General features: G+C 49.3%; 1 protein-coding gene and 1 non-coding gene across 2 annotated transcripts; both read right to left on the bottom strand.

Moving 5' to 3' along the window:
- Positions 1-569: 569 nt before the first annotated feature.
- On the bottom strand, positions 570-654 carry LOC130143430 (small nucleolar RNA SNORD45). The gene has a single exon (XR_008819735.1). It is a non-coding gene; the product is annotated as a small nucleolar RNA SNORD45 (small nucleolar RNA).
- A 759-nt stretch (positions 655-1,413) lies between these two features.
- Positions 1,414-4,765, bottom strand: LOC130143329 (N-alpha-acetyltransferase 20-like). Its single transcript, XM_056326031.1, has 3 exons — positions 3,903-4,765; positions 2,742-2,887; positions 1,414-2,252 (listed from the first exon to the last, which is right to left on the bottom strand). The coding sequence occupies exons 1-3, from the start codon at positions 4,055-4,057 to the stop codon at positions 2,167-2,169; spliced, it is 387 nt and encodes a 128-aa protein (XP_056182006.1). The 5' UTR covers positions 4,058-4,765; the 3' UTR covers positions 1,414-2,166.
- Between the last annotated feature and the right edge of the window lie 15,731 nt (positions 4,766-20,496).

Here is a 20,496-nt window from a genome sequence, read left to right on the forward strand (position 1 = left end):
ACAATGTCATTTTGGGGTCAAACTGACGCACACCAAAAAATTAGTAAAACGCACCTCCTTCTCTGCCACGTCAGGTATTGTGCTCCTTCAGTTGAGCTGTAGCTGTTACATTATTTCCCAAATGCAAAGCCAAACAGAGAAAATAGAACCACAGCCTGCTCCTTAAAAAGCAACTCTGCACAGGCAACCGTTCATTGTGTGTGACCCAGGGAAGATGTGACCGCGGCCCTTCAAACTTTCGGGATGCCTAGGCGGGACCAAACGGTGCTTGCGAACACAGAACATGCCTGCTCGTTAAGACAGGCTGGTCAAGTTTACCACCAAAACTCTACATCACCATTTGCCAACCCTGTCCAGCTTTGGGTAGCCAGAGCTGCACTCAGATCACTTGAAAGCGTCTCCCAGTAGCGGCCAGCACTAAGCTCAGAACTGTACCTCCCTGGCGCCTACATGGGGGAAAACTCAGACTGTGCCCCCTTCTCCTTAAGGTGCCTTAGAGCCTGTGACAGGAATTTCATCCACTGCTTGGAAAAGCTCCAAGGTTGCAGCTTAAGGGAACCAGAGTTCCCTGGGTCTCAGAGTCATTCCAGAGCTAAAGTGGTGACAGACATCAGCTCTAGGTCAGATGATACATGCCAGCACTCACCACTGACCCAGGGCGGCAACCTGCTCCCATCCGCTACCTCCTGACCTAGGAAGCCCCTTAGGGAATTACAGCAGCAGTTCGCCAATGGAAAAGCCCCAAGGGCACGACGCGGTGACTCAAAGATCTGAAGTGGACCCCTTGCGCCCACAGGAACCGGTGCTAAAAACACAACAGGTGAGCGAGAGAACATTAACTGCCATGGCTGATACTAGAGCAAACCTCACTGGGCACTTAAGGAGAACAGCAAAACCAGAATAGCAGCAAAAGCCTGCATGCCCGGGACTGTAATAAAAGAAGACACCCTGCCTGGAGATTGTTACGAGCACAAGTAATACACGTCCTCTTCAGTTGCGATCCGAGTTAAGACAGACAACAAATATCGCAACACACCCGTATCGGTTAGCTGCAACGGCTCGCCTCTCACCATGTCTGTTAAGGGTCGCAGGTTCTCCCACTTGTCCCAGCTACGCTGGGCGCCAGTTGCGGTAGCTGGAGCCCAACTCAGGCAGCCTCACACAGGGCAGCCGCTGCTGCAGCACAAGCAAGCTATCAGGCTGCAACAAGGCTTTTACCCTCAGTCAGATTCTGCTGTCTGTGCTGCTTCTCCTTCCTCCAGAGGTCAGGTCAGGTCAGGTCAGGTCAGGTCAGGTCAGGTCAGGTCAGGTCAGGTCAGACCACTCCCCCTCCATCCAACCCCCTCTCCCACACTCCTCAGGGCTATTTAACTACTTCACGGGAACGAGCTACAGCTGCTCATCATCCACGTCCCTCAACCCACTGCCTTGGAGGCAAGGTCACAGCTGCATGTTATCAATGCTCATCAACCTTCTGCCTTCACTCCTCTGCACTCTTCTCCAAGAAATTCCAGGGAAGACAGTGACAGAAACCTGTGTTGGAACTAAGTGCCTGGTCAATGCCTCCAAGTAACAGCATCCGTGACATCCAGACAGACTGTGAAGGGACAGATGGATCCAAGAATTAAATTAGGGAATGAGGGAAGTAAAAGGCACAGAGAAACAGAGACCTCTGAGTTCTGGAGAGTGTATTGTGATGTACCCAATTTCTGGTTTTGTGGCTCAGAAAGAACGGAGCCCAGGTTTTGTCGCAGCAGTTATATGGCTGCAAAGGGAAGGCGAGAGCCAGCAACAGAACTCCTTCCTGGCACCTTCTGTGTGGGAGCAGCGGCCAGGCGTTTTCAGTTTCGGAGCAGGGCTCCGTGAGAGTGACAAAGTGAGGGGACTGTTTTGTGGCCGAGAAGGAAAACCATGACACCACCATACAGGAAGCAATTCCATTTTAATAGTCTCCAGAGTGCCACGGTTCGAAAGGAAGAACAATAGGGTAAGAGCACGAATATGCAGCCAATACCGACAGAAGCAGCGTTGGGAAGCTTCTCAATGTTGCTTTTTGGTATTTCACGGGGAAAAACATTGAGCCTAATATTTCTCATCTGTAGAGTTCTTGGGGGCTTTGGGGAGAAGGAAACTGACACTAGGTTGTCTGAGAATCACAGTTTACAGTTACTCATTGTCTTCTGGTCTCACAGGATGAGGCAGAGGTATAATTGATTTCTTCTCTGTATCTCTGCAAAGAGCTTTCCTCGTATCTATGGCAAAAGAAAACAATGCTATTATAAAAGACAGTCATTGCACAAAGCCACATTAAGTGACTTCTCTATTACATTAAGATCATTTTTCAAGAAGATTTCCTAGAATCCTAGAATATCTTGAGTTGCAAGTGACCCATAAGGATCATCAAGTCCAACTCCATGCTCCTTGCAGGACTACCTGAAACTAAACCGTATGACTGAAAGCACCATCCAGATGCTCCCTAAGCTCCTGACAGGTTTGGTGCCCTGACTGAACGCCCTTTCAGTGGATAAGATTTTCCTAACGTCCACCCTGAACTTCCCCTGACGCAGCTTCATTCCGCTTCCTGCAATCAAGTCTCATAACTGATGTCCTCTTCAGCAGGAAAAGCTATCTAAAGCAGTATACAGGATCCCATTCATCAACGACTATCTGAACTTGTACAGGCCCAGGAACCCCCAACACAAGAACCTTTCCGTTCAACTTAAGGCACAACAACCACTTACCGTAAGCATCTTCATCTGGCTCTCCACTGCTAGCAGAGTAGCGCTCCGATACTGTCCGGTACACACGGGAGCCGAGCTGCTTAGACATATTTACTGCAACCCGATTTGATACGCTCACAAAGAGATCGACGAAAAATCCACCCTTTCTTTGGAAACATAAAACCAAAGAAAAACCACAGTAAGGAATAGCAGGTGCATGTATTGCTAAATAGCCCATAACTTGTAATCCGACCAAGAGCAGGTCTGACGATGTCATATGCTAATCAAACACCTTTCACACGGCAGTAACAGGTGCACTCCTTTCCCAAGGGACAAATCCGGTCTAAATTCAGATTTTATTCTATTTTTGTCACATCACCATTCTTTTATACCAGCCCGTGGGTTCAAAATTATGAACAGAAAGAACAGGGCAAGCTAAGCACTCACACAGGTCTCATATACACGTAAGAAATCTTTCATAAAAAAAAAAACAACAAACAAACCTAAAACTCCACGTTTTCAATTGCATTGGCTTAGGGACTGCCTCCTTCAATGTGTGTGGCAGGGGGCAGTGGCAGAACAGGTCACAAGGTTCAGTCACCTAACACAAGGCAGCCCTTCTCCTCACAAGGCAGATTCCTCAAAATGTGCAATTTTCCCATTTTACCGATTACAATGGGGTTGCCCTACCACCATGAGTTCAGGACATTTCCCTGTGGGTTCATTTGATGCTCAATTAAATTTTCAGCAAGTACAAGCAGCCAAGCATGACAAAAAGCAAGCTAAGGTACTGTCTGCCATACAGAATTGGTTCCAAGGCTGCCTGCAGGAACTGCAAAAAGCTCACGATCACTGAACAAGCACGCTGGAGACCCTACGGGAAAGTGTTGACCCTCCACGAAACTCTCTCGCTGTCAAGACAAGGACCTTTTTTTATACAGTATCTCTATTGGAATTCAGGCTACACCCTACTCATTCTGGAAAGTTAGCTTTCATAGAAACCCTGAGATCTTACGCCGCCACACGGTATTTTTAGTCTTGTTCTCTAATTACAGGGAATCCTCAGCGAGTCAGAACACTACTTAAAGCAAGATTCTGGGTCTCTTCCATGCAAGTCAAATACCTAAGCCATGTCAGTTGAGAGGTTACTTTTAGAAGATTAAAGATAAGCATGGTACTCACTTTCCTGAAATTTCTCCCAGTAGTTCCATCAATTTAGCAGCCAAACCCAGCCGTTGAAATTCTGGTGCAACAGAGAGCGCAGCAACACGTCCAAGCCACTCTTCCCCAGCCACAGAGCCTTCCGCCTTACCCGGTACTGCGAACATACAGAGCATCAGAGCAGTAAGGAGCACCTTGGGAATAATGCACCACACGCAGCCACACGACTTTACAAAAAACCAAGCAGTCTACAAACAAACATTGCAAGGATTGTGGTAAAGGCTTAAGCAGCGACTCTACGCTATTACTCAGTGATTCAGCAGCCACTAAGTTTCATTTTGATGCAGTATTACAGTTTTTTCTTCGTTAGTGTAAATAAATAAATGGATCTCCACAAATTCATTGTTTGAGGCGTGACTGCCAAATGTAAGTTTTAAGCAATTCTCTTGAGTCTTTAACTGAGTGGAATTCACGACCGAAGGAATGGAGGGCTAGAAGCCCAAAACCCACTCACCATCCCAGCAATTACTGAAGACCTTTCGTGACTATGGGGCAATAGAGCTTGGGAAGCTTTGCCAATGTGGCAAGAGAAAGCAAAGGCCCTGGAAACACTGGACGTTGAAGGAAAAATAAAAAATAAAAGCAGGGATGGGTATATGTGCTTCATAGTTCCTCTCCTTTCTACACAGAGCCAAGCTACTGTTAGCTCATTCATGAACATGCAGACTTCCACAGGGCACTCTTATAAACATCAGGCACTGCTAAATGAGCAGCTGATGCGGTGGGTACAGAGAAACCTTCCCTACAGCAAATGCTTTAAGCTTTACCGTTAAACACTTCATTTCCTGGGTCCCCACAAAGACTTCCATTCTGTGCCCACCTTCCCAAACCCCGCAAAAGAAGGGGAATAAAAAGAACTGGAAGGAACAAATACAGATATACACACACACACACGTAAAAACATGGCGAATCTCTGTAATTAAAAAAGTTAGGAAAGGATGCAATCATCCAAGTAATGAGGAGTTAACTGATCCGCTGCATCGGACAGTCTTGTCAAACTCATGCTGGTGAAACCGAGCTCATACCAGCCGGTTTACTGAAACACTTGTCTTAGCATACATATACTTGAATCAAAATGACATTCGGCTATAGGGTGAGTGCAAGAAAATACACTTTTGCATGCTACAGCAAGAGACCTGCAAAGGGCCACGGTATAATACGCTTCAAAAGAGTCTGTGGTACAAGAAATTCAGCCCCATGGGCTGTTGGCTCAAACACGCTGGTGGAACGCTCTGTGTAACTGGCCATACGCACGGTTTACACGGGGTTTTGTACGCAATGCGCATGTTTAACTAGGTATTTATGGTTTAAGACTTGTTTTAGCTCCTAAGGCAGGCAGCCAGCAAAGATGTTTTCAAGAGTTAACAAGGAACAGAAATTAAAGGAGTTGCTGGTTTTCAGAAGCTGACTCATCATTGTTTTGAAAAATGGCACCATGTGGATCACTGTTAATGCGCTTGTAGACAAAGCGAAAGACCTTGGGTTGCGGGCGGCTGTGCAACTGTCTTAATCTTCTGAGGGTAGGTACCTTCTGTCAGTTGCTGCCGGGTGTCATCAACAAAAAGAAACAGGCTGTATTCTTCTGGATCGTCCACTCCATAAACTTTTCAGCACAAAGCTGACATACATCTGCGGTAGTGATACAGGGTCTTACTAGTAAGGTCTTCCCTGTACATGCACCGTTAACTTCCTGGAATGCAACACGAAGGCAGTTCTGTAGAATGAGAAAACAGACATCAGAAACAAAACCTCCAAACCTCATCCTCTGAAAACAGGAAGCTCAGCAACAAACAGCAAGCCTCGCTATGTTCTAGTTGTGAAACACGCACCAGTGATTACTGTACATTACAGCCACCTTGTGACTTGATGTTGGTGGTAAGACTGTGGCAGGCATAACAGAAATTCATAAGCTGACACCCTCCTTTCCTTGGCTCACATTCTAACCCTGCAACTACGAACAAACAGATAGCCGTCTTAAAGCCCCATTGAAAACGCCAGTGGTTTTAACGGGACTTGGTGTTTGGCCTTACTAGGAAACTAAATGCTGTGAAGCAAAATAAACATCAGAGGCAGCACACCCAAGAGATGATGCTGCAACTGCTGGGTCAATACTATTGAAGAGAAGCTTCAGACAATATGTTCATCAGAAGGAAAAAGAAAAAAACCCAACCCTCTGCCAGCAACACACAAGGGTGTTGATCCACAGGTTGCTGCACGATAAACCATTCACACTCTTTATGCTGCAGCACGCAAAAGGCAATCCATTTTCATGCAGGACATTTTCATCACATTAACCGATGGCAACTTGGTGTCTGAGCCTGATGTAACCAAATTTCATCTAACAGGGAGGCAGAAAGAAAATTTACTCTGCAACATTAAAGCAAATCCGTATGATCATGAGGCAAAAGCTGGATCTTTTTTCTCTGCTGAAATTCACACATGTGCACAACTGATAACATAGATGAATTCTAAACAAGCCCTACAAGGAAACGCAGTTCTACCTTTCAAAAAGTATTTAAAAAGTAAAATAACAAGCAACTGGAAAAAAAACCACCCAACCACAAAACACTTTTGGACACATGAGCAAAGCAGCCTGCCATCACGTGCTTTTTTGCAAAGAAACTAACTGCAATTAGAAACTAAAAGCAGTAAAATGAAAGGAGATGGAAAAAATGACAGTAAGAAAGACCTGTTTATTTACTGAGCTGGTACTTCTGTTTGTACGCTGAATAAATTAAGCATGCTAAATCACAATGGCAAAAATGTACATTTCCTAAGAACAAGCTGTTAAAAGCTAAGACTGAGAAGAATGCTCCTATGACTTCAGTTCCAAAGAGCACTCTGGGTTTTTAATAAACTTTTGATAGCTTGCAGACTGAAACACTGGAACTTTGCAACAGCTTTTAAACCATTAGGACTGAGCAGAACTAATCCGTTTTTGTTAGCCGGTGTGAAGACAAATAAAATAAATACATAAAATCAAATCAGCTCTAAATAAGGCAAAGCACACTACAGTTTCAATTTCGAACGTAGTTAACACACAGAAGACCTGTTTTTCGATGCTTCTAGATGGACAGGATTGCTTCAAGGAGAGGCTGAAGTTTGTGCAAATGCCTGTAACTCATATAGTAAGTATCAAGATTCTTTATGCAGTATCAGCAAGTTGTATTTCATCATCATCAAAATACCGGATTTTTTGCTTTTCCATCCTTTTGAGGGAGGGAGGATGAAGGCCTTTCCAGGACCCAAAAGCTGGTGGTAAGGCTGTGAGACAGCACCACAGACATGTAGCAACCACGTCCTGGTTCAATGTGGGGAAGATGAGTTGAGCTGAAGCTGTGTTACACATTCCTTGTAGGGAAGGTGCTTCGTTTCAGGACTGCAGATGTGGAGAAAGGAGATGGAAAACTGGCATTCTGGGCAGGCAGCAAAGTGCTTGAATTTGTGCCAAGCCTAGCCTGGAAGTGGAGCGACCTTACTGATTTGAGGCTCTCTTTCAAAGAGTCAACAAAGGAGCAGCCCTGGACACACCTGGTGCCAGCTCTTCCCGCGCTCCCCTGCATCTTCCAGCATGCAGCACAGCGTCCAGCTGTACAGGCAGCTTGGCTGAAGTTCAGTTGCTGAGGAAGAGAAGGTGAAACTGAATACAAGATCCTGCTGAAAAAATCTTCTGTCATTTAGTCATCCAGCAGAAATACAAAGGTGATTAATTTTCCTATTAAGTGTAATATTTTGCTAGAAAGAACAAAGACTCAAGCTACTTGAATGTGACACCTAACTACAGGTAAGCAGAATATAAAATGGATCCCAGTAAGATGGACTAGCTTTGTGCACTGGCCACAGTTTCAAATTTCTGTTCGTCAGCTCTCCTCTTCCTAAGAGAGGCAAATTGTGGGAGACTGCTGCTTTTCCCAGCTCCTTCCTGTTCAGTGATGTGCCGTGGCTGTTTGCACGGACACTGATAAAGCAGAAGGAGCCGCAAGTGAAAGGTTTAATTACCTCCTGATGACCCCGTACCTTCATTTATCAAGCTCTTAGCTACATCATAACTTATTGACGGTTGTCGTTAGCCTCTCCAGCAACTTTGCACTGTGGTATGAACTGTAAACAACAGGACACAAAGGAGTAAATCCTTTCTTCTCGATTCCAACATCCTCCTTGCTTCAGTTCGCAAACTGATGCATCTGGACAGACAACAGCATGCCTACCTATGTAACAATCTTTTCCTATATGAAAGGCATGCGGACTTGGTTTTAAAAGATAAAGTAATCCCGACTGTTTTGTTATTCTTCAGTTGGAGTTACTGCCCTACTCTGAAAGAGCAGTAAGAAATGGGAGGGGGGAGAAAAAAACCCACAAAACAAACCACAAACATGAAGACATCCACAGTATAGAACTCTACTCCTTGCTTAAACTTTCGAATTGTAGGCAAGCTTTTCTGCCAGGTCTCCCCTCTATTACCCACGGTAAGCCACCAATCGCTACTGGGGAGTTGTGCTGATTTATACCACTGGAAATCTGGGTTTGTTCTTTTTAACAGCAAAGCGTACAAAGCAGCTGAATCTAAAATACAATTTGGTCTGTCCTCGCTCCGCACGACTTAAATACAAAGGACAGTGGGAAAGCTCCATTATTTAGTGTTTCCTTTATACCATCATAACCACACTCTGTTATGAAGTGGAAAGACTTTGAAACAGAGGCAAATTTACCAGCCATCTTCCCAGCACTGCTTCACACCACTCGTGGCCTCAAGGAAATCATTATGAATCATACTTCTCAAATGGAGATTTCCAACAAAACAACCATCCCCTGGGGGGGGTTCTCTTCAGCCTGAAGCTCTACCTGAAAATCATCAACTGAAGGCATTGTTCTGTTAGTTGTCCTCCTCTTGTGCCATTGCCGGAGAGTATCTCTAGCTTCTGAACTCAGCAGCTGGGCAGCCTGGTCTTCCTGGAAGTTCTTGATCAGCAAAAGTGCTCCATAAGCACCTATAGCCTCCTGGGAAGGACAGCAGGGGAAGAACAATTCAGAGTGGTCACAAACACCACGCCAGTTCCAACTGGTCACAGTCAAAAGTACAAACGATTTCTGGGGGTTTTTTAATAAATAGACGCACACATACACGAAAGTCACTGCATTCTATGGCCAAAATATTTATACGTAAAGAAAAACAGCTTACTGGCCTGCAAAATACTGGACGGTGTGTTCTCAGCTGCTAAGAGGCATGCAGTGGTTGCCTGGGCTCCATATTACCAAGGGGTGCAATAGTATCTACCTCTGGGTCCGCTAGCGCTGGGGGTGGCCGGTTATTTAAAGGACCAGTGTCACTCCTTTACTCCTGAGTGTTTTTACAAAGGTGGAACATGAGTTTTCTTCTAAACAGTTTCCAAGCAGCCATTTGTTTTCTTCCTGAGCTTCAAGCGGGTATCAAACAAACACAGCTGTTTAAACGACATAAAAGACCATCTACCACTGCTCAGGAACTTAAAAGTGACTCCCTTAGCGGCAACAAAGCAATGACCGAGCGTGTGATTTGTACCTGGAAGCATCCCAAAGGTTTTGCTTTTGTTCTTAAAAGGCAGGCTGTGTTTGTTCACCTAGGTCCAACACTACGTCCAACTAGTTCGGGAGGCAGCGTGTACAGCTCTCCAGACTTCACCTTTATTACATGAGTGGAGAACAAAGTACAGCCACAACAGAGTTGCCGATGTACAAAAGGAGCTGCAGGTCACAAAGGAAAGGGACTCTCAACAGGGGCAACAGTCCTCAGCAACCAGGAGAAACAAAAGACAGGCTATCATTTATTTCTCTTGCTCTTTAAGTAAACTATTTGAGTGGGAGCGTTCAATCAAGAGGCAGCACGGTCTATTTGTGGAGTCATTCAGAGATGCAGTCTATGCTCACAGTAGTTCTTTCTGTATTACCGACAGCATCCTCTCGCTTTCAGCTCTGTGACGAGGTCAATACGTGGAAGACACGCAAGACCCACCAGACAACCTGGACAATACATTTACCTTTGAACCACACAACCCCAAAGCACTAAACAATTTTTCCTGCACCGTACAGTTTAACCAGTGCCACAGACAGGGCCAGCCAATAGATGAACGACTTCTGCTACATTAAAAACGACACGACTTAACAGCCCAGTAAATATTTCTGCCTTTCAAGCGTGTCGATGATCTCCAGCTTCACATCTCAAGTATTTTCTGTCCTAGGATTCCCGAACGATGCACTCTGCACACAAAGCAGGGAACAGACCAGTACTGAACCAGAGGAAACCCGACACAATTCTGTCATGCGTATCGGCATGTAAAAGGATACAGCAATTTCAGCAACCCAAGAGATGGCAGAAATGGGACATATACACCTATACTTAAAACTCACAGCTCAGCTTGGTCACAAGAACCTTTGAAACTTCCTCATAAACTGATAGATTCTGGGGCCTACCAAGGGCTGGCAGAATACCTCTTTGTTAAAACCACCACCGTGAAAACAAAGGAGGGAGATTTCCTTGCCTCGAGCGGACTTCAGCCATCGTTCAAGAGTGCCTTAAGAAACATATTCCTAGGCCTCATAAAAATACTCTGTGAGAAGCAAGTATCGGGCATAAACCAGGATCATTAAGGGGGGCAACATTCTCAAAAGCACTTTCCCCAGAGGGGCAGAGAACTCCCCCAGAAGTTTTTACAAAGCACCTAACCCGGGTCCCACTCCAGGTCTCACCACTCAGTTGAACGCTGCAGACCCATACATACTCTCGGGACATTTTCAGGCACAGGAGGATAACCACAGCTGGCACCTGCACAGCCTGTGTTTGCTTGCTAAGTCAGGACGCCTCCTCCTTCTTGGCGGAAAACAACATACTCCCTCCTAAGGCAGCATATACGTCGGTAGATTCCCAGGTCACTTGGGGCTGTAACTCTGCAAGCTAACCAGCCCTCCCTTATTCTAAGGTGGAAACAATTAAGAGGTTCTCTTGTTACACTACCGACATCACCGACTACATGACTCCGTCAAAAGGGTTTCTACTCAAACGAGGTGAGGAAGAATCCCCCTTCCCCAGCCCTTCACACAGTTCTAATAGAAATAAGTCGATTACCTTCTCCATGCAGCAAAGATGGATCCAGCAATTCCACCATGTGTTCAGTTTCAGTATCCAGCTCCAGCATATCACCCTGGGCCAGCACATATGTCAACACAGGCAAGAAGTCATCAGCTCCATACAGCCTCCCTGGGTCAAAGAGAACACAGGCAGCGACAGACAAATCACACCCTTTGACCAGTTCCGGTGTTTGAAAGGAAAGCGTTATTTTGCTGCCTTTACTGACCAGTACGTTTGTATTACTCTAGAGCCTCTCGTTACAGATGTGCAGCAAAGAGAACAGCATCTGCCACTTGGTGGGCAGCGTCCAGCTTCATCCTGTACTTCTAACGAGCACAAATTGGATGATGCAGACCTTGAGGCACGCAAGGGAATTTAAAGACTGGGCTCACCTTGGCGTCAGCTCAACTGGTGAACTCACAAGAGGCAGCCATGCCAGTCTGGCCTGACCTCCACCCGCACTTCTGTCAGTGGCTAAGAGAAAATCAATGGGCATTTTCTTTATACATGCACGGATGACGTCCCCTTTCTGGAAGGATCCAGCCACAAGTACCAGTTCCTGAGTCCGAAACCCAGCAGAGAAGCCTGCATATAAAAGCCTATTAGATTTTACATGAAAACTCTGCACATTTCCTTCACGGAGCATGGTTAAAAACACCAGTGAGCAAAGCCTCACGTAACTCCCAACTAGCTGGTGAAGCATCATCGGTAACGACAGCACGCAACACACAGAGGCTCTGCTGTACCTAGGTCTGTATGCGTTCCTCTTACTTTTACCGCATTTAAACTTTCTCTTTAGAAAACGCTATGTGGCTAGATCTCTGGGGCTGGCCAAACTGTCCTCATTGCAGAAGCGGTGCGATGGTCACTTGAAACATCAGGATCGGGAGCCAATTTAAACTGTGGCGAAACTCCAGAGGACTGAAGGGCTGATACTGAAAGTCAGACCAGCTAAGACGTACCCTCCAGGTATCGCACTGTTATCTGGCTGAGATTACAGGACAAAGCAGGTACTGGAAACAGGTGCTGGCTCGACGCGACGCCACGTTTTAAAACTCTACACGACAAAGCAAGACAACCCAATTTGCTGCATCTTAGCCCAAGCCCCTCAGTACAGTGGTTCACCAGAAGCCTCTCAGTACTTTTCTTTTGCGTGTTGGGAATACCTTACTCAATGTGATAATACAGTATGGAGAAAAAAAAAGTTTACATCACTTTGGGCAAAGATTCCTATATCCATTTTAAAATGCAGGATTTTGCACAGAAATAAACCAGGTCTAAGCTCCTGCCCAAATCTTGCCAAAGTGCTTGGGGGTCTTTTACAGCCTCAAGCTTTCACCATTCACCTCAAATCTCAAAAGAAAGCAAGCATCCTGATCGGCACAGAGCCCAGCTGCAGATTCAGCGCTTGAAAGAAAACTGCCAACCACCTGCAGCAGCTTATACTTTCTTAGAGAAAAAAAAAATCTTCCACTACCACCAGCATTGCTTCACCTTAGCTCGTGACCTACCACAGCAGTGTATGATAAGACATCAGGCAACAGAGCTGCACCTATGAATTCATACTGTCCAGCACAGCGTTTTAACTGTGCCACTGACTAATCAAGCGGGTCTTAACTGGTCTGTGGTTCCATTTCACCATCTAGGTTTCAAGGTCACTTTGGGACTCCTGCTACAGTGTAGAAATAGATGTTATTTCTCTTGCAAAAACACAAAGAAATTGTCCAACGAGAACATTCAGAGGCACAGCAAACCCAAAACACTGCATCAGGGGCTGCTTTCCCCCAGCCATTGACACAGAGCCCTTGTAATTGTCATATTGCACACACACTGCTGAATTACTGCAGCTAGATACTGGGTGTATCCTTTATTACGATTTCCAGGAAAACACTAATTTAGAACCAGTGTCAAATTCTAGGCTTACAGGACAGCCTTTCTGACAGCCAAATTCAAATGCCTACACTCAAGCAAAGCTGGTGGCTGGGGGGGGTGTGTGTTTAAGCTGCTTCACAACTCTGCTTCACACTGAATGTGTAAGATGTGCTGCCAGATGCAGAGAGATCAGGAAGGAAGCAGAGAGGAAGAATCCCTCTCAAAAGGGCAAGGAGATGCTACAAGAGCTCCAGGCGAAGGAGACAAAGCTGCAGAATCAGGTGGTCTCATTTCCTCCACCAAAACACAACCCCAGGTTTAGAAAAACAATGACCTTGAACCACAAGAAGCACCATACCCGAGTTATTCTCCATAACAGTATAAATCAATTTGCAAACTCTCAGCAGCAGTACGACTTTCTTTTCAGGCGAATACATTTTCTGCGGGGTCACAAACTTTCAACATCCACGTAGTCTGGTGTTGGAACAAACACGCCCAGTTCCTGAGGATTCCTCTGCCGCACCACCTGAAGGTTTTCCTTCGGTTGTTTCCAAGAACCATCTGCAGTATGAAACTCTTTCAACATCGCTTCAATATGGCTCTTCAACGGCTTCAGAATGCACTTATGCATGGCCTTCTCCAGGACAACACCTGCAATGGGAAAACACAAGTTGAGCTGTCTTCCTCCTCTAGAGCAGAGCCAGCAGTAACATAACCACTCCCAAGAGACAGTGCAGAGCAAGACCTACTTGCTAAGGCTTAGTTATTATAGAAGCTGAGTCTCCAGATGTTTGTCAACAAGAAAATAAAAGGCAGAACAGAATCTGTATTCCATTTTCATTTCTGACAACGTGGGAAGTACAAAAAAACCCACAAAGGCAGACTACAGATTGTCACAACAACAACAACAACAACAACAACAAAAGAAAAAAAAACCCAAAACAAAGCAGCAAGCAGGCAGCAGCTCCAGTTAACTTTTTCTTCTGTTGGCCAGAAGTGCCCCAGTTTTATTTTACTTTGAGCTTAGACTTTAATTCTGAAACTTGAAGCATAACACAGTCAGAACCCTAACTTTTGTCTGCTTTGGCATCTTTTTTTGCATGGTTTCCATCAGAAACTCTAACTCACCCAAGGTCTCGTAAAACTTGGCTCAGCTTTAAGATCTTTATGATGCTGGACAGATTACGGGCACTAAACTATAAATGAAGACCAAGCTGTGTTTATCCAGCTTCAGATTTCATCATGCAAGCTTATATACAGCTCTGTCATCAAGTCTGAAGTTCTTTGTTTGGCAGTAGTGTGCACATGGCACAGTAACCTCTCAGTTGTTTTTCTTTTATTCTTGTTTTACTCCAGGTTTTCTTTAACAGTCAGTCTCCATTTCCAAGGTACAGAACACATCAACAGAGAAAGCTCTTTGGTAAAGCCTTCCTTTGAAAACCTTTATAAGTGAATTTCCTCTTCCACTCAGCCTCCCTACGACAACATAGCTTACATTAATAATTAGCTTATATCCATTATTTGTACTGCAGCGAACCGCCACAAGCACAATAGAACCCAAGGACCCTTCAGCCTGGCCACAGCACAAACACCCTGGCAATGGGGCAGGACCAGAGCCCAGACTAGGCAGATGTATTAGGGGAGCACAGGGACCGAGAGGAGAAAGAGGAGAGGCCGTGTCGCTACTAGATCACACATTTGTACAGGCTAACAGTGGACATCCCTGCTGCTAGTGGCAACTCAAAGTTTCGTTAAACCTCATGCCCTTTCCAGGTTCTTTCCCTGTTCTTACATGTTTCTCCTAGACCAGTCTCTTTTTTTTCTCCCCCCGGCCTGCCCTTTTTGGGGGTGTTTTTTTTAGAAATGTCAGGCTCTTCCTAAGGCTTGCGATTTACACACACACACGCTCCCCTCCAAATAAACATTACCTACTACTTTTGTTTTCTTGCTTTTGATTTATGTTTTCATTTATTTTATCCCTGTGTTCAACCAATTTTCCTTTTGTGCCTTCAGACTGCTCCTTCTCATACAAACACGCCCTTCACACACTCCTCACCTTACGGTGTCTTTGCTTCACATGTAGCATTTATTCTGTACTTGTCCGGCACACAATTCCCAAATGTCCAACCCTACTGAGGGCTCCCACCTCCCCTGCCCCAATTCTGCTGGGGCTTTGGTAGCTTCTCTTGCTATTTTCCCCTTCCGAGGTCCTGACGGAGGTGGCAAAGCCATGTCTGCTTCATTCCCAGACGCTTCAAACACATCTAGGTGCTCTCTCATGGAGCCTGCAAAAAGGTGGAAAGAGTGAATGTGAGGAGCAGCACTTGCCCTCTGATCTTCTCTTTGTCTATAGCCACCAGTAAAGGCATAACCAGTCTGACACATGGTCTTGATGGCCTGTCACACAGCATGAAGGGCAGATCTAGCTTCCCACCAGACCAGAGCCACCAATTATACATAACAAGTGGCAACATTTCAAATGACTGATCTTGGTAGAACCACACAATCACCATTGACAGCACTACCAAACCCAGCCAGGAAAGCAGAAGCTTCACCCTTCTGCACAGTGACAGAAACTGCCTCTCCCTGCTACCAGAGCCATCCTCAGGGCTCACAGGGCAGAAATATTTTTCCACCAAGAAAAATGCACAAGTCTCACCCATTGGTATGTTAGCTAGCGGAATTTCTAGAGCAGGAGTCCTCAAACTACGGCCCGCAGGCCAGATACAGCCCCCCAGAGTCCTCAGTCCGGCCCCCGGTATTTACAGAAACATGCCCCCCCGCCCAGGGTTGGGGGGGGAACCAAGCAGCCGCAGAATCTGCCTGCCACTTCATCTGCACGCCAGCCCCCTGTTTAAAAAAGTTTCAGGACCCCTCTTCTAGAGGGTACACATAGCTCCTTGATAGCTTCACTGATTTTTATTTTATATTCTTTTTTTTACAGTTCAGCTTGCTTCCTTTATTTATACTGCCTGTTCAGTTTTTTTTAAAAAGTGAAAACGTGAATGCTTTTGTAACTTCTGGAGAAAGGCTAACATGTGGCAGTGGCACTACAGTCAGAATTCAAGTACCAAAACCACGGCGAAGCTGTGCCTTGCCAAGTGACTTCCAAAGCAGGCTCTCGAGCCTGTCAACAAGACAGTCAAGTCTGGAGTCCCAAGGGAACTCTGCGCCAGCTCTGGCAGTGCGACTGAGCTCTCTGACCAAGTACACTGCCGTCCAGAAATGTAAGGGGGCTGAAACCTCAGGCTCATTTACAAACTAGAAAAATGACACTACCTGACTGGACGCGCTGGTTCAAGCGCCCAGCAGGCCCGGCTGCGTAACCACGAGGCACCAGCAATTCCTCGCGCTTGCCCTTTGTAATACTTTGTACAGAAAGACAGCAGCCGCGGGGGCGGGGGGGAATTTCCGCCGCCGGCTTTCTTTTTCGTCGTGCCCGCTCGCAGGGGCTGAAGAGGCTCCGGAGCCGCCCCCCTGCGCCAGCGTTACCGCAGGCCCCAGGGCAGCCCCTGCGGCCCCAGCCCGCTGCCACGGCCCCGGCCGGCGGCTGGGGGAAAGACAAAGCCCCGCGCAGAGCTGCGGCGGCTGCGGCGGCTGCCCGGGCACCCGGAGGCGGCGGGGGGGCGGCAGGGCGCCGCGGGCCGACCCCCCTCCCGGGCCCCGCCGCCGCTCCTCGCCTCCTCGCTGAGGCAGCGGCGCAGCTCCGAGTGAAAAAAAGGCAGCACCGCGAGCAGCCCGCTGAGCACCGCCACTGCCGGGGAGACGAGAACCGCCGGCAGCCCCGCCGCGCCCGGGCCGTCCTCCCGCCCCAGCCCGCCCGCCGCCGGCACCAGGCGCTCCCTGCCGCGGCCGAGCGCCGGCCCGCCACGTCCGCCCCGGCCGGCCGCTGCCCGACGGGGAGGCCCGGGCCCGCCCGCTCACCCAGCGCGCCGCCGCACGGCCCGGCCCGAAAGCCTTCCAGGCTCCCGGGGAAGCCCCGCACCGCCGCAGCCGCGCCGGGGCGCCGCGTGGCCGGAAATTAAACCCGCCTTCCGGGGCCGGGCCGGGCCCGCCGCCGGCCACGGGCATGCCCACGGCCCCGGGGGGGGTTGCCCCTGTGGGCCCTGCCGCCCTCCCCCCCCGCTATAGCCCCTGTCTTGCCCCTCCAGCCCCCTGCCCCTCCCGGCCCCCCTCTGCCCACACCCGCACCCCCATCCCTCCCCAAAACTGTGCCTGCCCGGAGAGCCCCCCCCCGCTCACTCCGTGCGCCCCCCCCCCGTGTCCCCCGCCCCCCTGCCTCCTCCGACCACCTGCCCCCCCCGCGCCCCCCTGCACCCCCGCCCCCCTGCCCCCTCAGCCTTTACAGCCCCGGTTTGCTCCCTCATAGCCCCTGCAGCCCCTCCTAACCCCTATAGCCCCCATCCTGTCCCCCCCGCCCCCTCACCACTTGCCTGCTCCAGGGGGGTGGGGCAGCCCCCCCGGGCTGTTTGCTGCTGGGGAGGCACCGGGGGGGACAGCTCGCACGCCCCCCCCCCCGCTTGGGGTGTGTGTGTCAGTGCCGCCCCCGGCCCCCTTACCGTGTCCGCCGTCCTGGGCCCCCCCTTGCCTGGGGAGGGGGCTCGACCTGGGCCCTCTGTGGACCCACCAGCAGGAACTGGGAGTATAGAGGAACGGGCTGGGGGCACAGCTGCCCTATGGCCCCCCCAGCCCCATGGCCCCCCATGGGCTCCCCCACGAGGCCCCTGTGCCTCCCATCCACCCCAGATGCCCCCCAAGCCCCCCAGAGGACCTTGTGCCCTCCAACCAGCCCCCCAGCCGCTGCCAAGGCCCCTGCATAGTCACTGCACCCCCCAGCTCACCTAAAGGACCTAAGGCCCTTCGCAGCAACACTACTGCCCCCCCAGAGGCCCCTGTACCCCCCCACCTGCCCGCCAAGTCCCTCCAGAGGCCCTTATGCCCCCCCAGGCCCTCAAATAGCCTTATGGCCCCCCCAGAGGCCCCAGAAGCCCCCAGGCCCCCTCACTAAGGCCCCTATGCCTCCCCAGACCCCTATGGGCTCCCCAAAACCCCCAGAGGCTCCTGTGCCCCCCCCCCCCCAGAGCCCCCTATCCCTCCCAAGCCCCCCCAGAGGCACCTGTGCCGCCCCCCGAGGCCCCTATGCCTTCCTAGGGGCAGGGAAGACTCTATGGCCCCTCCAAGCCTCCCCAGAGGCCCCTGTGCCCCCCCCTCCGGCACCAACGAGCACCACGGGCCCCCCCAGAGGAACTTGTGGCCCACAACCAGGCCCCAGGACACTTCTGTTTGTGGTTCTCACTTTGCCCTGGTAGCCATGTGAAGCACACCACAACAGTTGTGCTACCTACTTTCTGGGGTGAAATGGGGAGAAGCTGACATTTGCACTCGGCCGCAGCCAAAATGCTCCACGGCACCACCCATGCACAGCTCCACCAGAGAAGATGCAGGATGGATTTCTGTTTGTGGTTCTCGCTGTGCCCTGGTAGCCATGTGAAGTTGCCTTCCTCACCTCTGTGAGGAACGCGAGCTCCCGCAGAGATAACTCACCAATGTCCAGCTGGGAGACGGGTCTTCAAACCGCGTACACCTCTTCCTCACCTGGGAATCGCTCTTGGACCGTAGCAAAGGTCCCAAGTCCTGTGACCAGGAAAACGGCACAAAGGCTGACCACAGGGAAGAGCGAAACTCTATGACGTGCCAAATGCTTTCTCAGACTAGATCTGGGCACGCTTTCGCTCCTGGTTGACCAAGAAGCTGGAATTGCTGCGATTCACAGCTCCACCGACGCTCAATAGCAGAGTCTCACCTGGGTCACCAGAAAATGATCCCGTAAAGGCGGTCACGGTGAAAAACCCTCTCAGACCGTCGAAAAGTCACCTCCTCTGGGCCATGGCCGCTCTGACAGGGCTCTTCCCAAAGCAGCCAACTCTGTTCCTCATGCCGACCAGGAGTCTCCCTTTTCCCCCAGCTCCATCACAATGTACACTTTTCCAGCTGATGTCTCAAAAATCTCATCGGTTTTGATGATTGAGGGGTGGTGCAAACATCTCAAAGCCTCAATTTCCCGTCAGGCACAGGGGACGCTCACCTGAGAGCAGCTCCTGGCTGCACTGTGAGAGGGGGGCGAGGCCCGGCAGGAGGCCTCCTAGCCCTGCGCACAGGATCCCTCTGAATTCAGCTGTTCCATTGCCTCAGGCAGCCAACACAGAAAATGGTGCCGCCGGGCATGCGGTGCCACGGTTTGAAACTCCAGTGCCAAGCCAGAAGGGGGGAAACTGTCAACCCGCTTGGTCCTTGATGTCAGAAAGCGCTTCCTTGCCTAGTTTCTTACCCGTTGCAACTCTCAGCTACACCACATGCTTGAGGTTTTTCTAGGCTTCTCTCCGGGAAGGAAAAGGATGCCCAACTGCATGCATGCGTGTAATCACTAGAGCGTTTTGGAGTTTAAACTGTGAAAAATTACGTTTCAAAAGAGAATCACAATGACACCCATTACCACCCAAGGTTCATGCCAGATGTTCTCCATAAAGGAGGACAGAGAAAGATGTGGCTATATTGCCCACAGAACGCCAGAATCATTTCAGCTAGCAGGCACCCTGGAAGGTCTCCCATGCCTCCTCCTGTTCTAAACAGCCACAGTGAAGGAAAGGCTCCACGGAAGGAAAATCCTTCTCTCGTCACAGCTAGGGGTGCCACCGAGGCACTTCCTGGGTCCCAGTGTTACAGAAAGAAGTCTGAAGCACTCTCCTCCAGAACTGATTCTCGTCTAAGAACAGCCAAAGGTCAGGGAAATGCACAAGTGGAAAGATGCCTGAGACAGAGACATAAATGCACATACACGTAACAGTTTACTCTGAGGTTTGCTTCCTCAGGCAGCAATGTTCAAGTATCCTCATCAGTCTTCCTCCCCACCTTTATCCAGTCTTCCCTATTTCTGTTTCAAACGTCTGTAAAAACCTCTTTCAGTTTATTCTGAGAGGTTTGTTGTGCACCTCATTTCGTTCGTAGCATGGTCCTGCTGCCCTGCTAATATGGCAAAATGTCAAGAACCAACTCTAGACGGAGCCCCCAGACGTCTGGCCAACAGCTAAACTACCGAAGGCCTGGCTTTTCTCACCAAAACAGCTACTCTCAGGACAAGGTCTTAAAAACGGAGGGCTTTAAAAACAAGTGGCTCATGTAGGTGCTCCTACGCCCCCCTGCCATGGGCAGGTTCCTCGTGAGACCAAGGTGCTGCGGGGTGGTGCGGTGCAAGCATTAGTTAAACCAGACCAAGTTTACGATGCAAAGGAAATGGTCAAAGTCCTCGGTTTGAATGGCAGAGAGGCACCTGGAAGTCAGCTAGAGGCAAGTTCCGGCCAGAGTGCCGGCTTGCTGCCAGCACCAGCCCAGGGCTCTCCCGAGCAAGTGCCAGGACACCCTGAGGACAGAGGCTGACTCAAATAACAGGCCCTGGGAGCAAGGGCAGCAGAGGCCCCAGCTGGTCAGCAGCTGGAGCGCCAGAGGCACGGGCAGAGGCCCAAGGCGTGGGCTCTGCTTGGCATGGAGAAGAAGGAGCACAGGGGCTCTCCAGCTCTGCCTGCC

The sequence above is a fragment of the Falco biarmicus genome, unplaced genomic scaffold (genome assembly GCF_023638135.1).
Source record: "Falco biarmicus isolate bFalBia1 unplaced genomic scaffold, bFalBia1.pri scaffold_27, whole genome shotgun sequence".
In the NCBI taxonomy this organism is placed as follows: Eukaryota; Metazoa; Chordata; class Aves; order Falconiformes; family Falconidae; genus Falco; species Falco biarmicus.

Coding starts and splice junctions, on each gene's coding strand:
- LOC130143329 (XM_056326031.1), bottom strand. CDS start 4,057: ATGCTCTGTATGTTCGCAGTACCGGGTAAGGCGGAAGGCTCTGTGGCT. Junction 2,888..3,902: donor CTGGGAGAAATTTCAGGAAA/GTGAGTACCATG, acceptor ATGTTTCCAAAG/AAAGGGTGGATTTTTCGTCG. Junction 2,253..2,741: donor GCCAGATGAAGATGCTTACG/GTAAGTGGTTGT, acceptor CTTTTGCCATAG/ATACGAGGAAAGCTCTTTGC.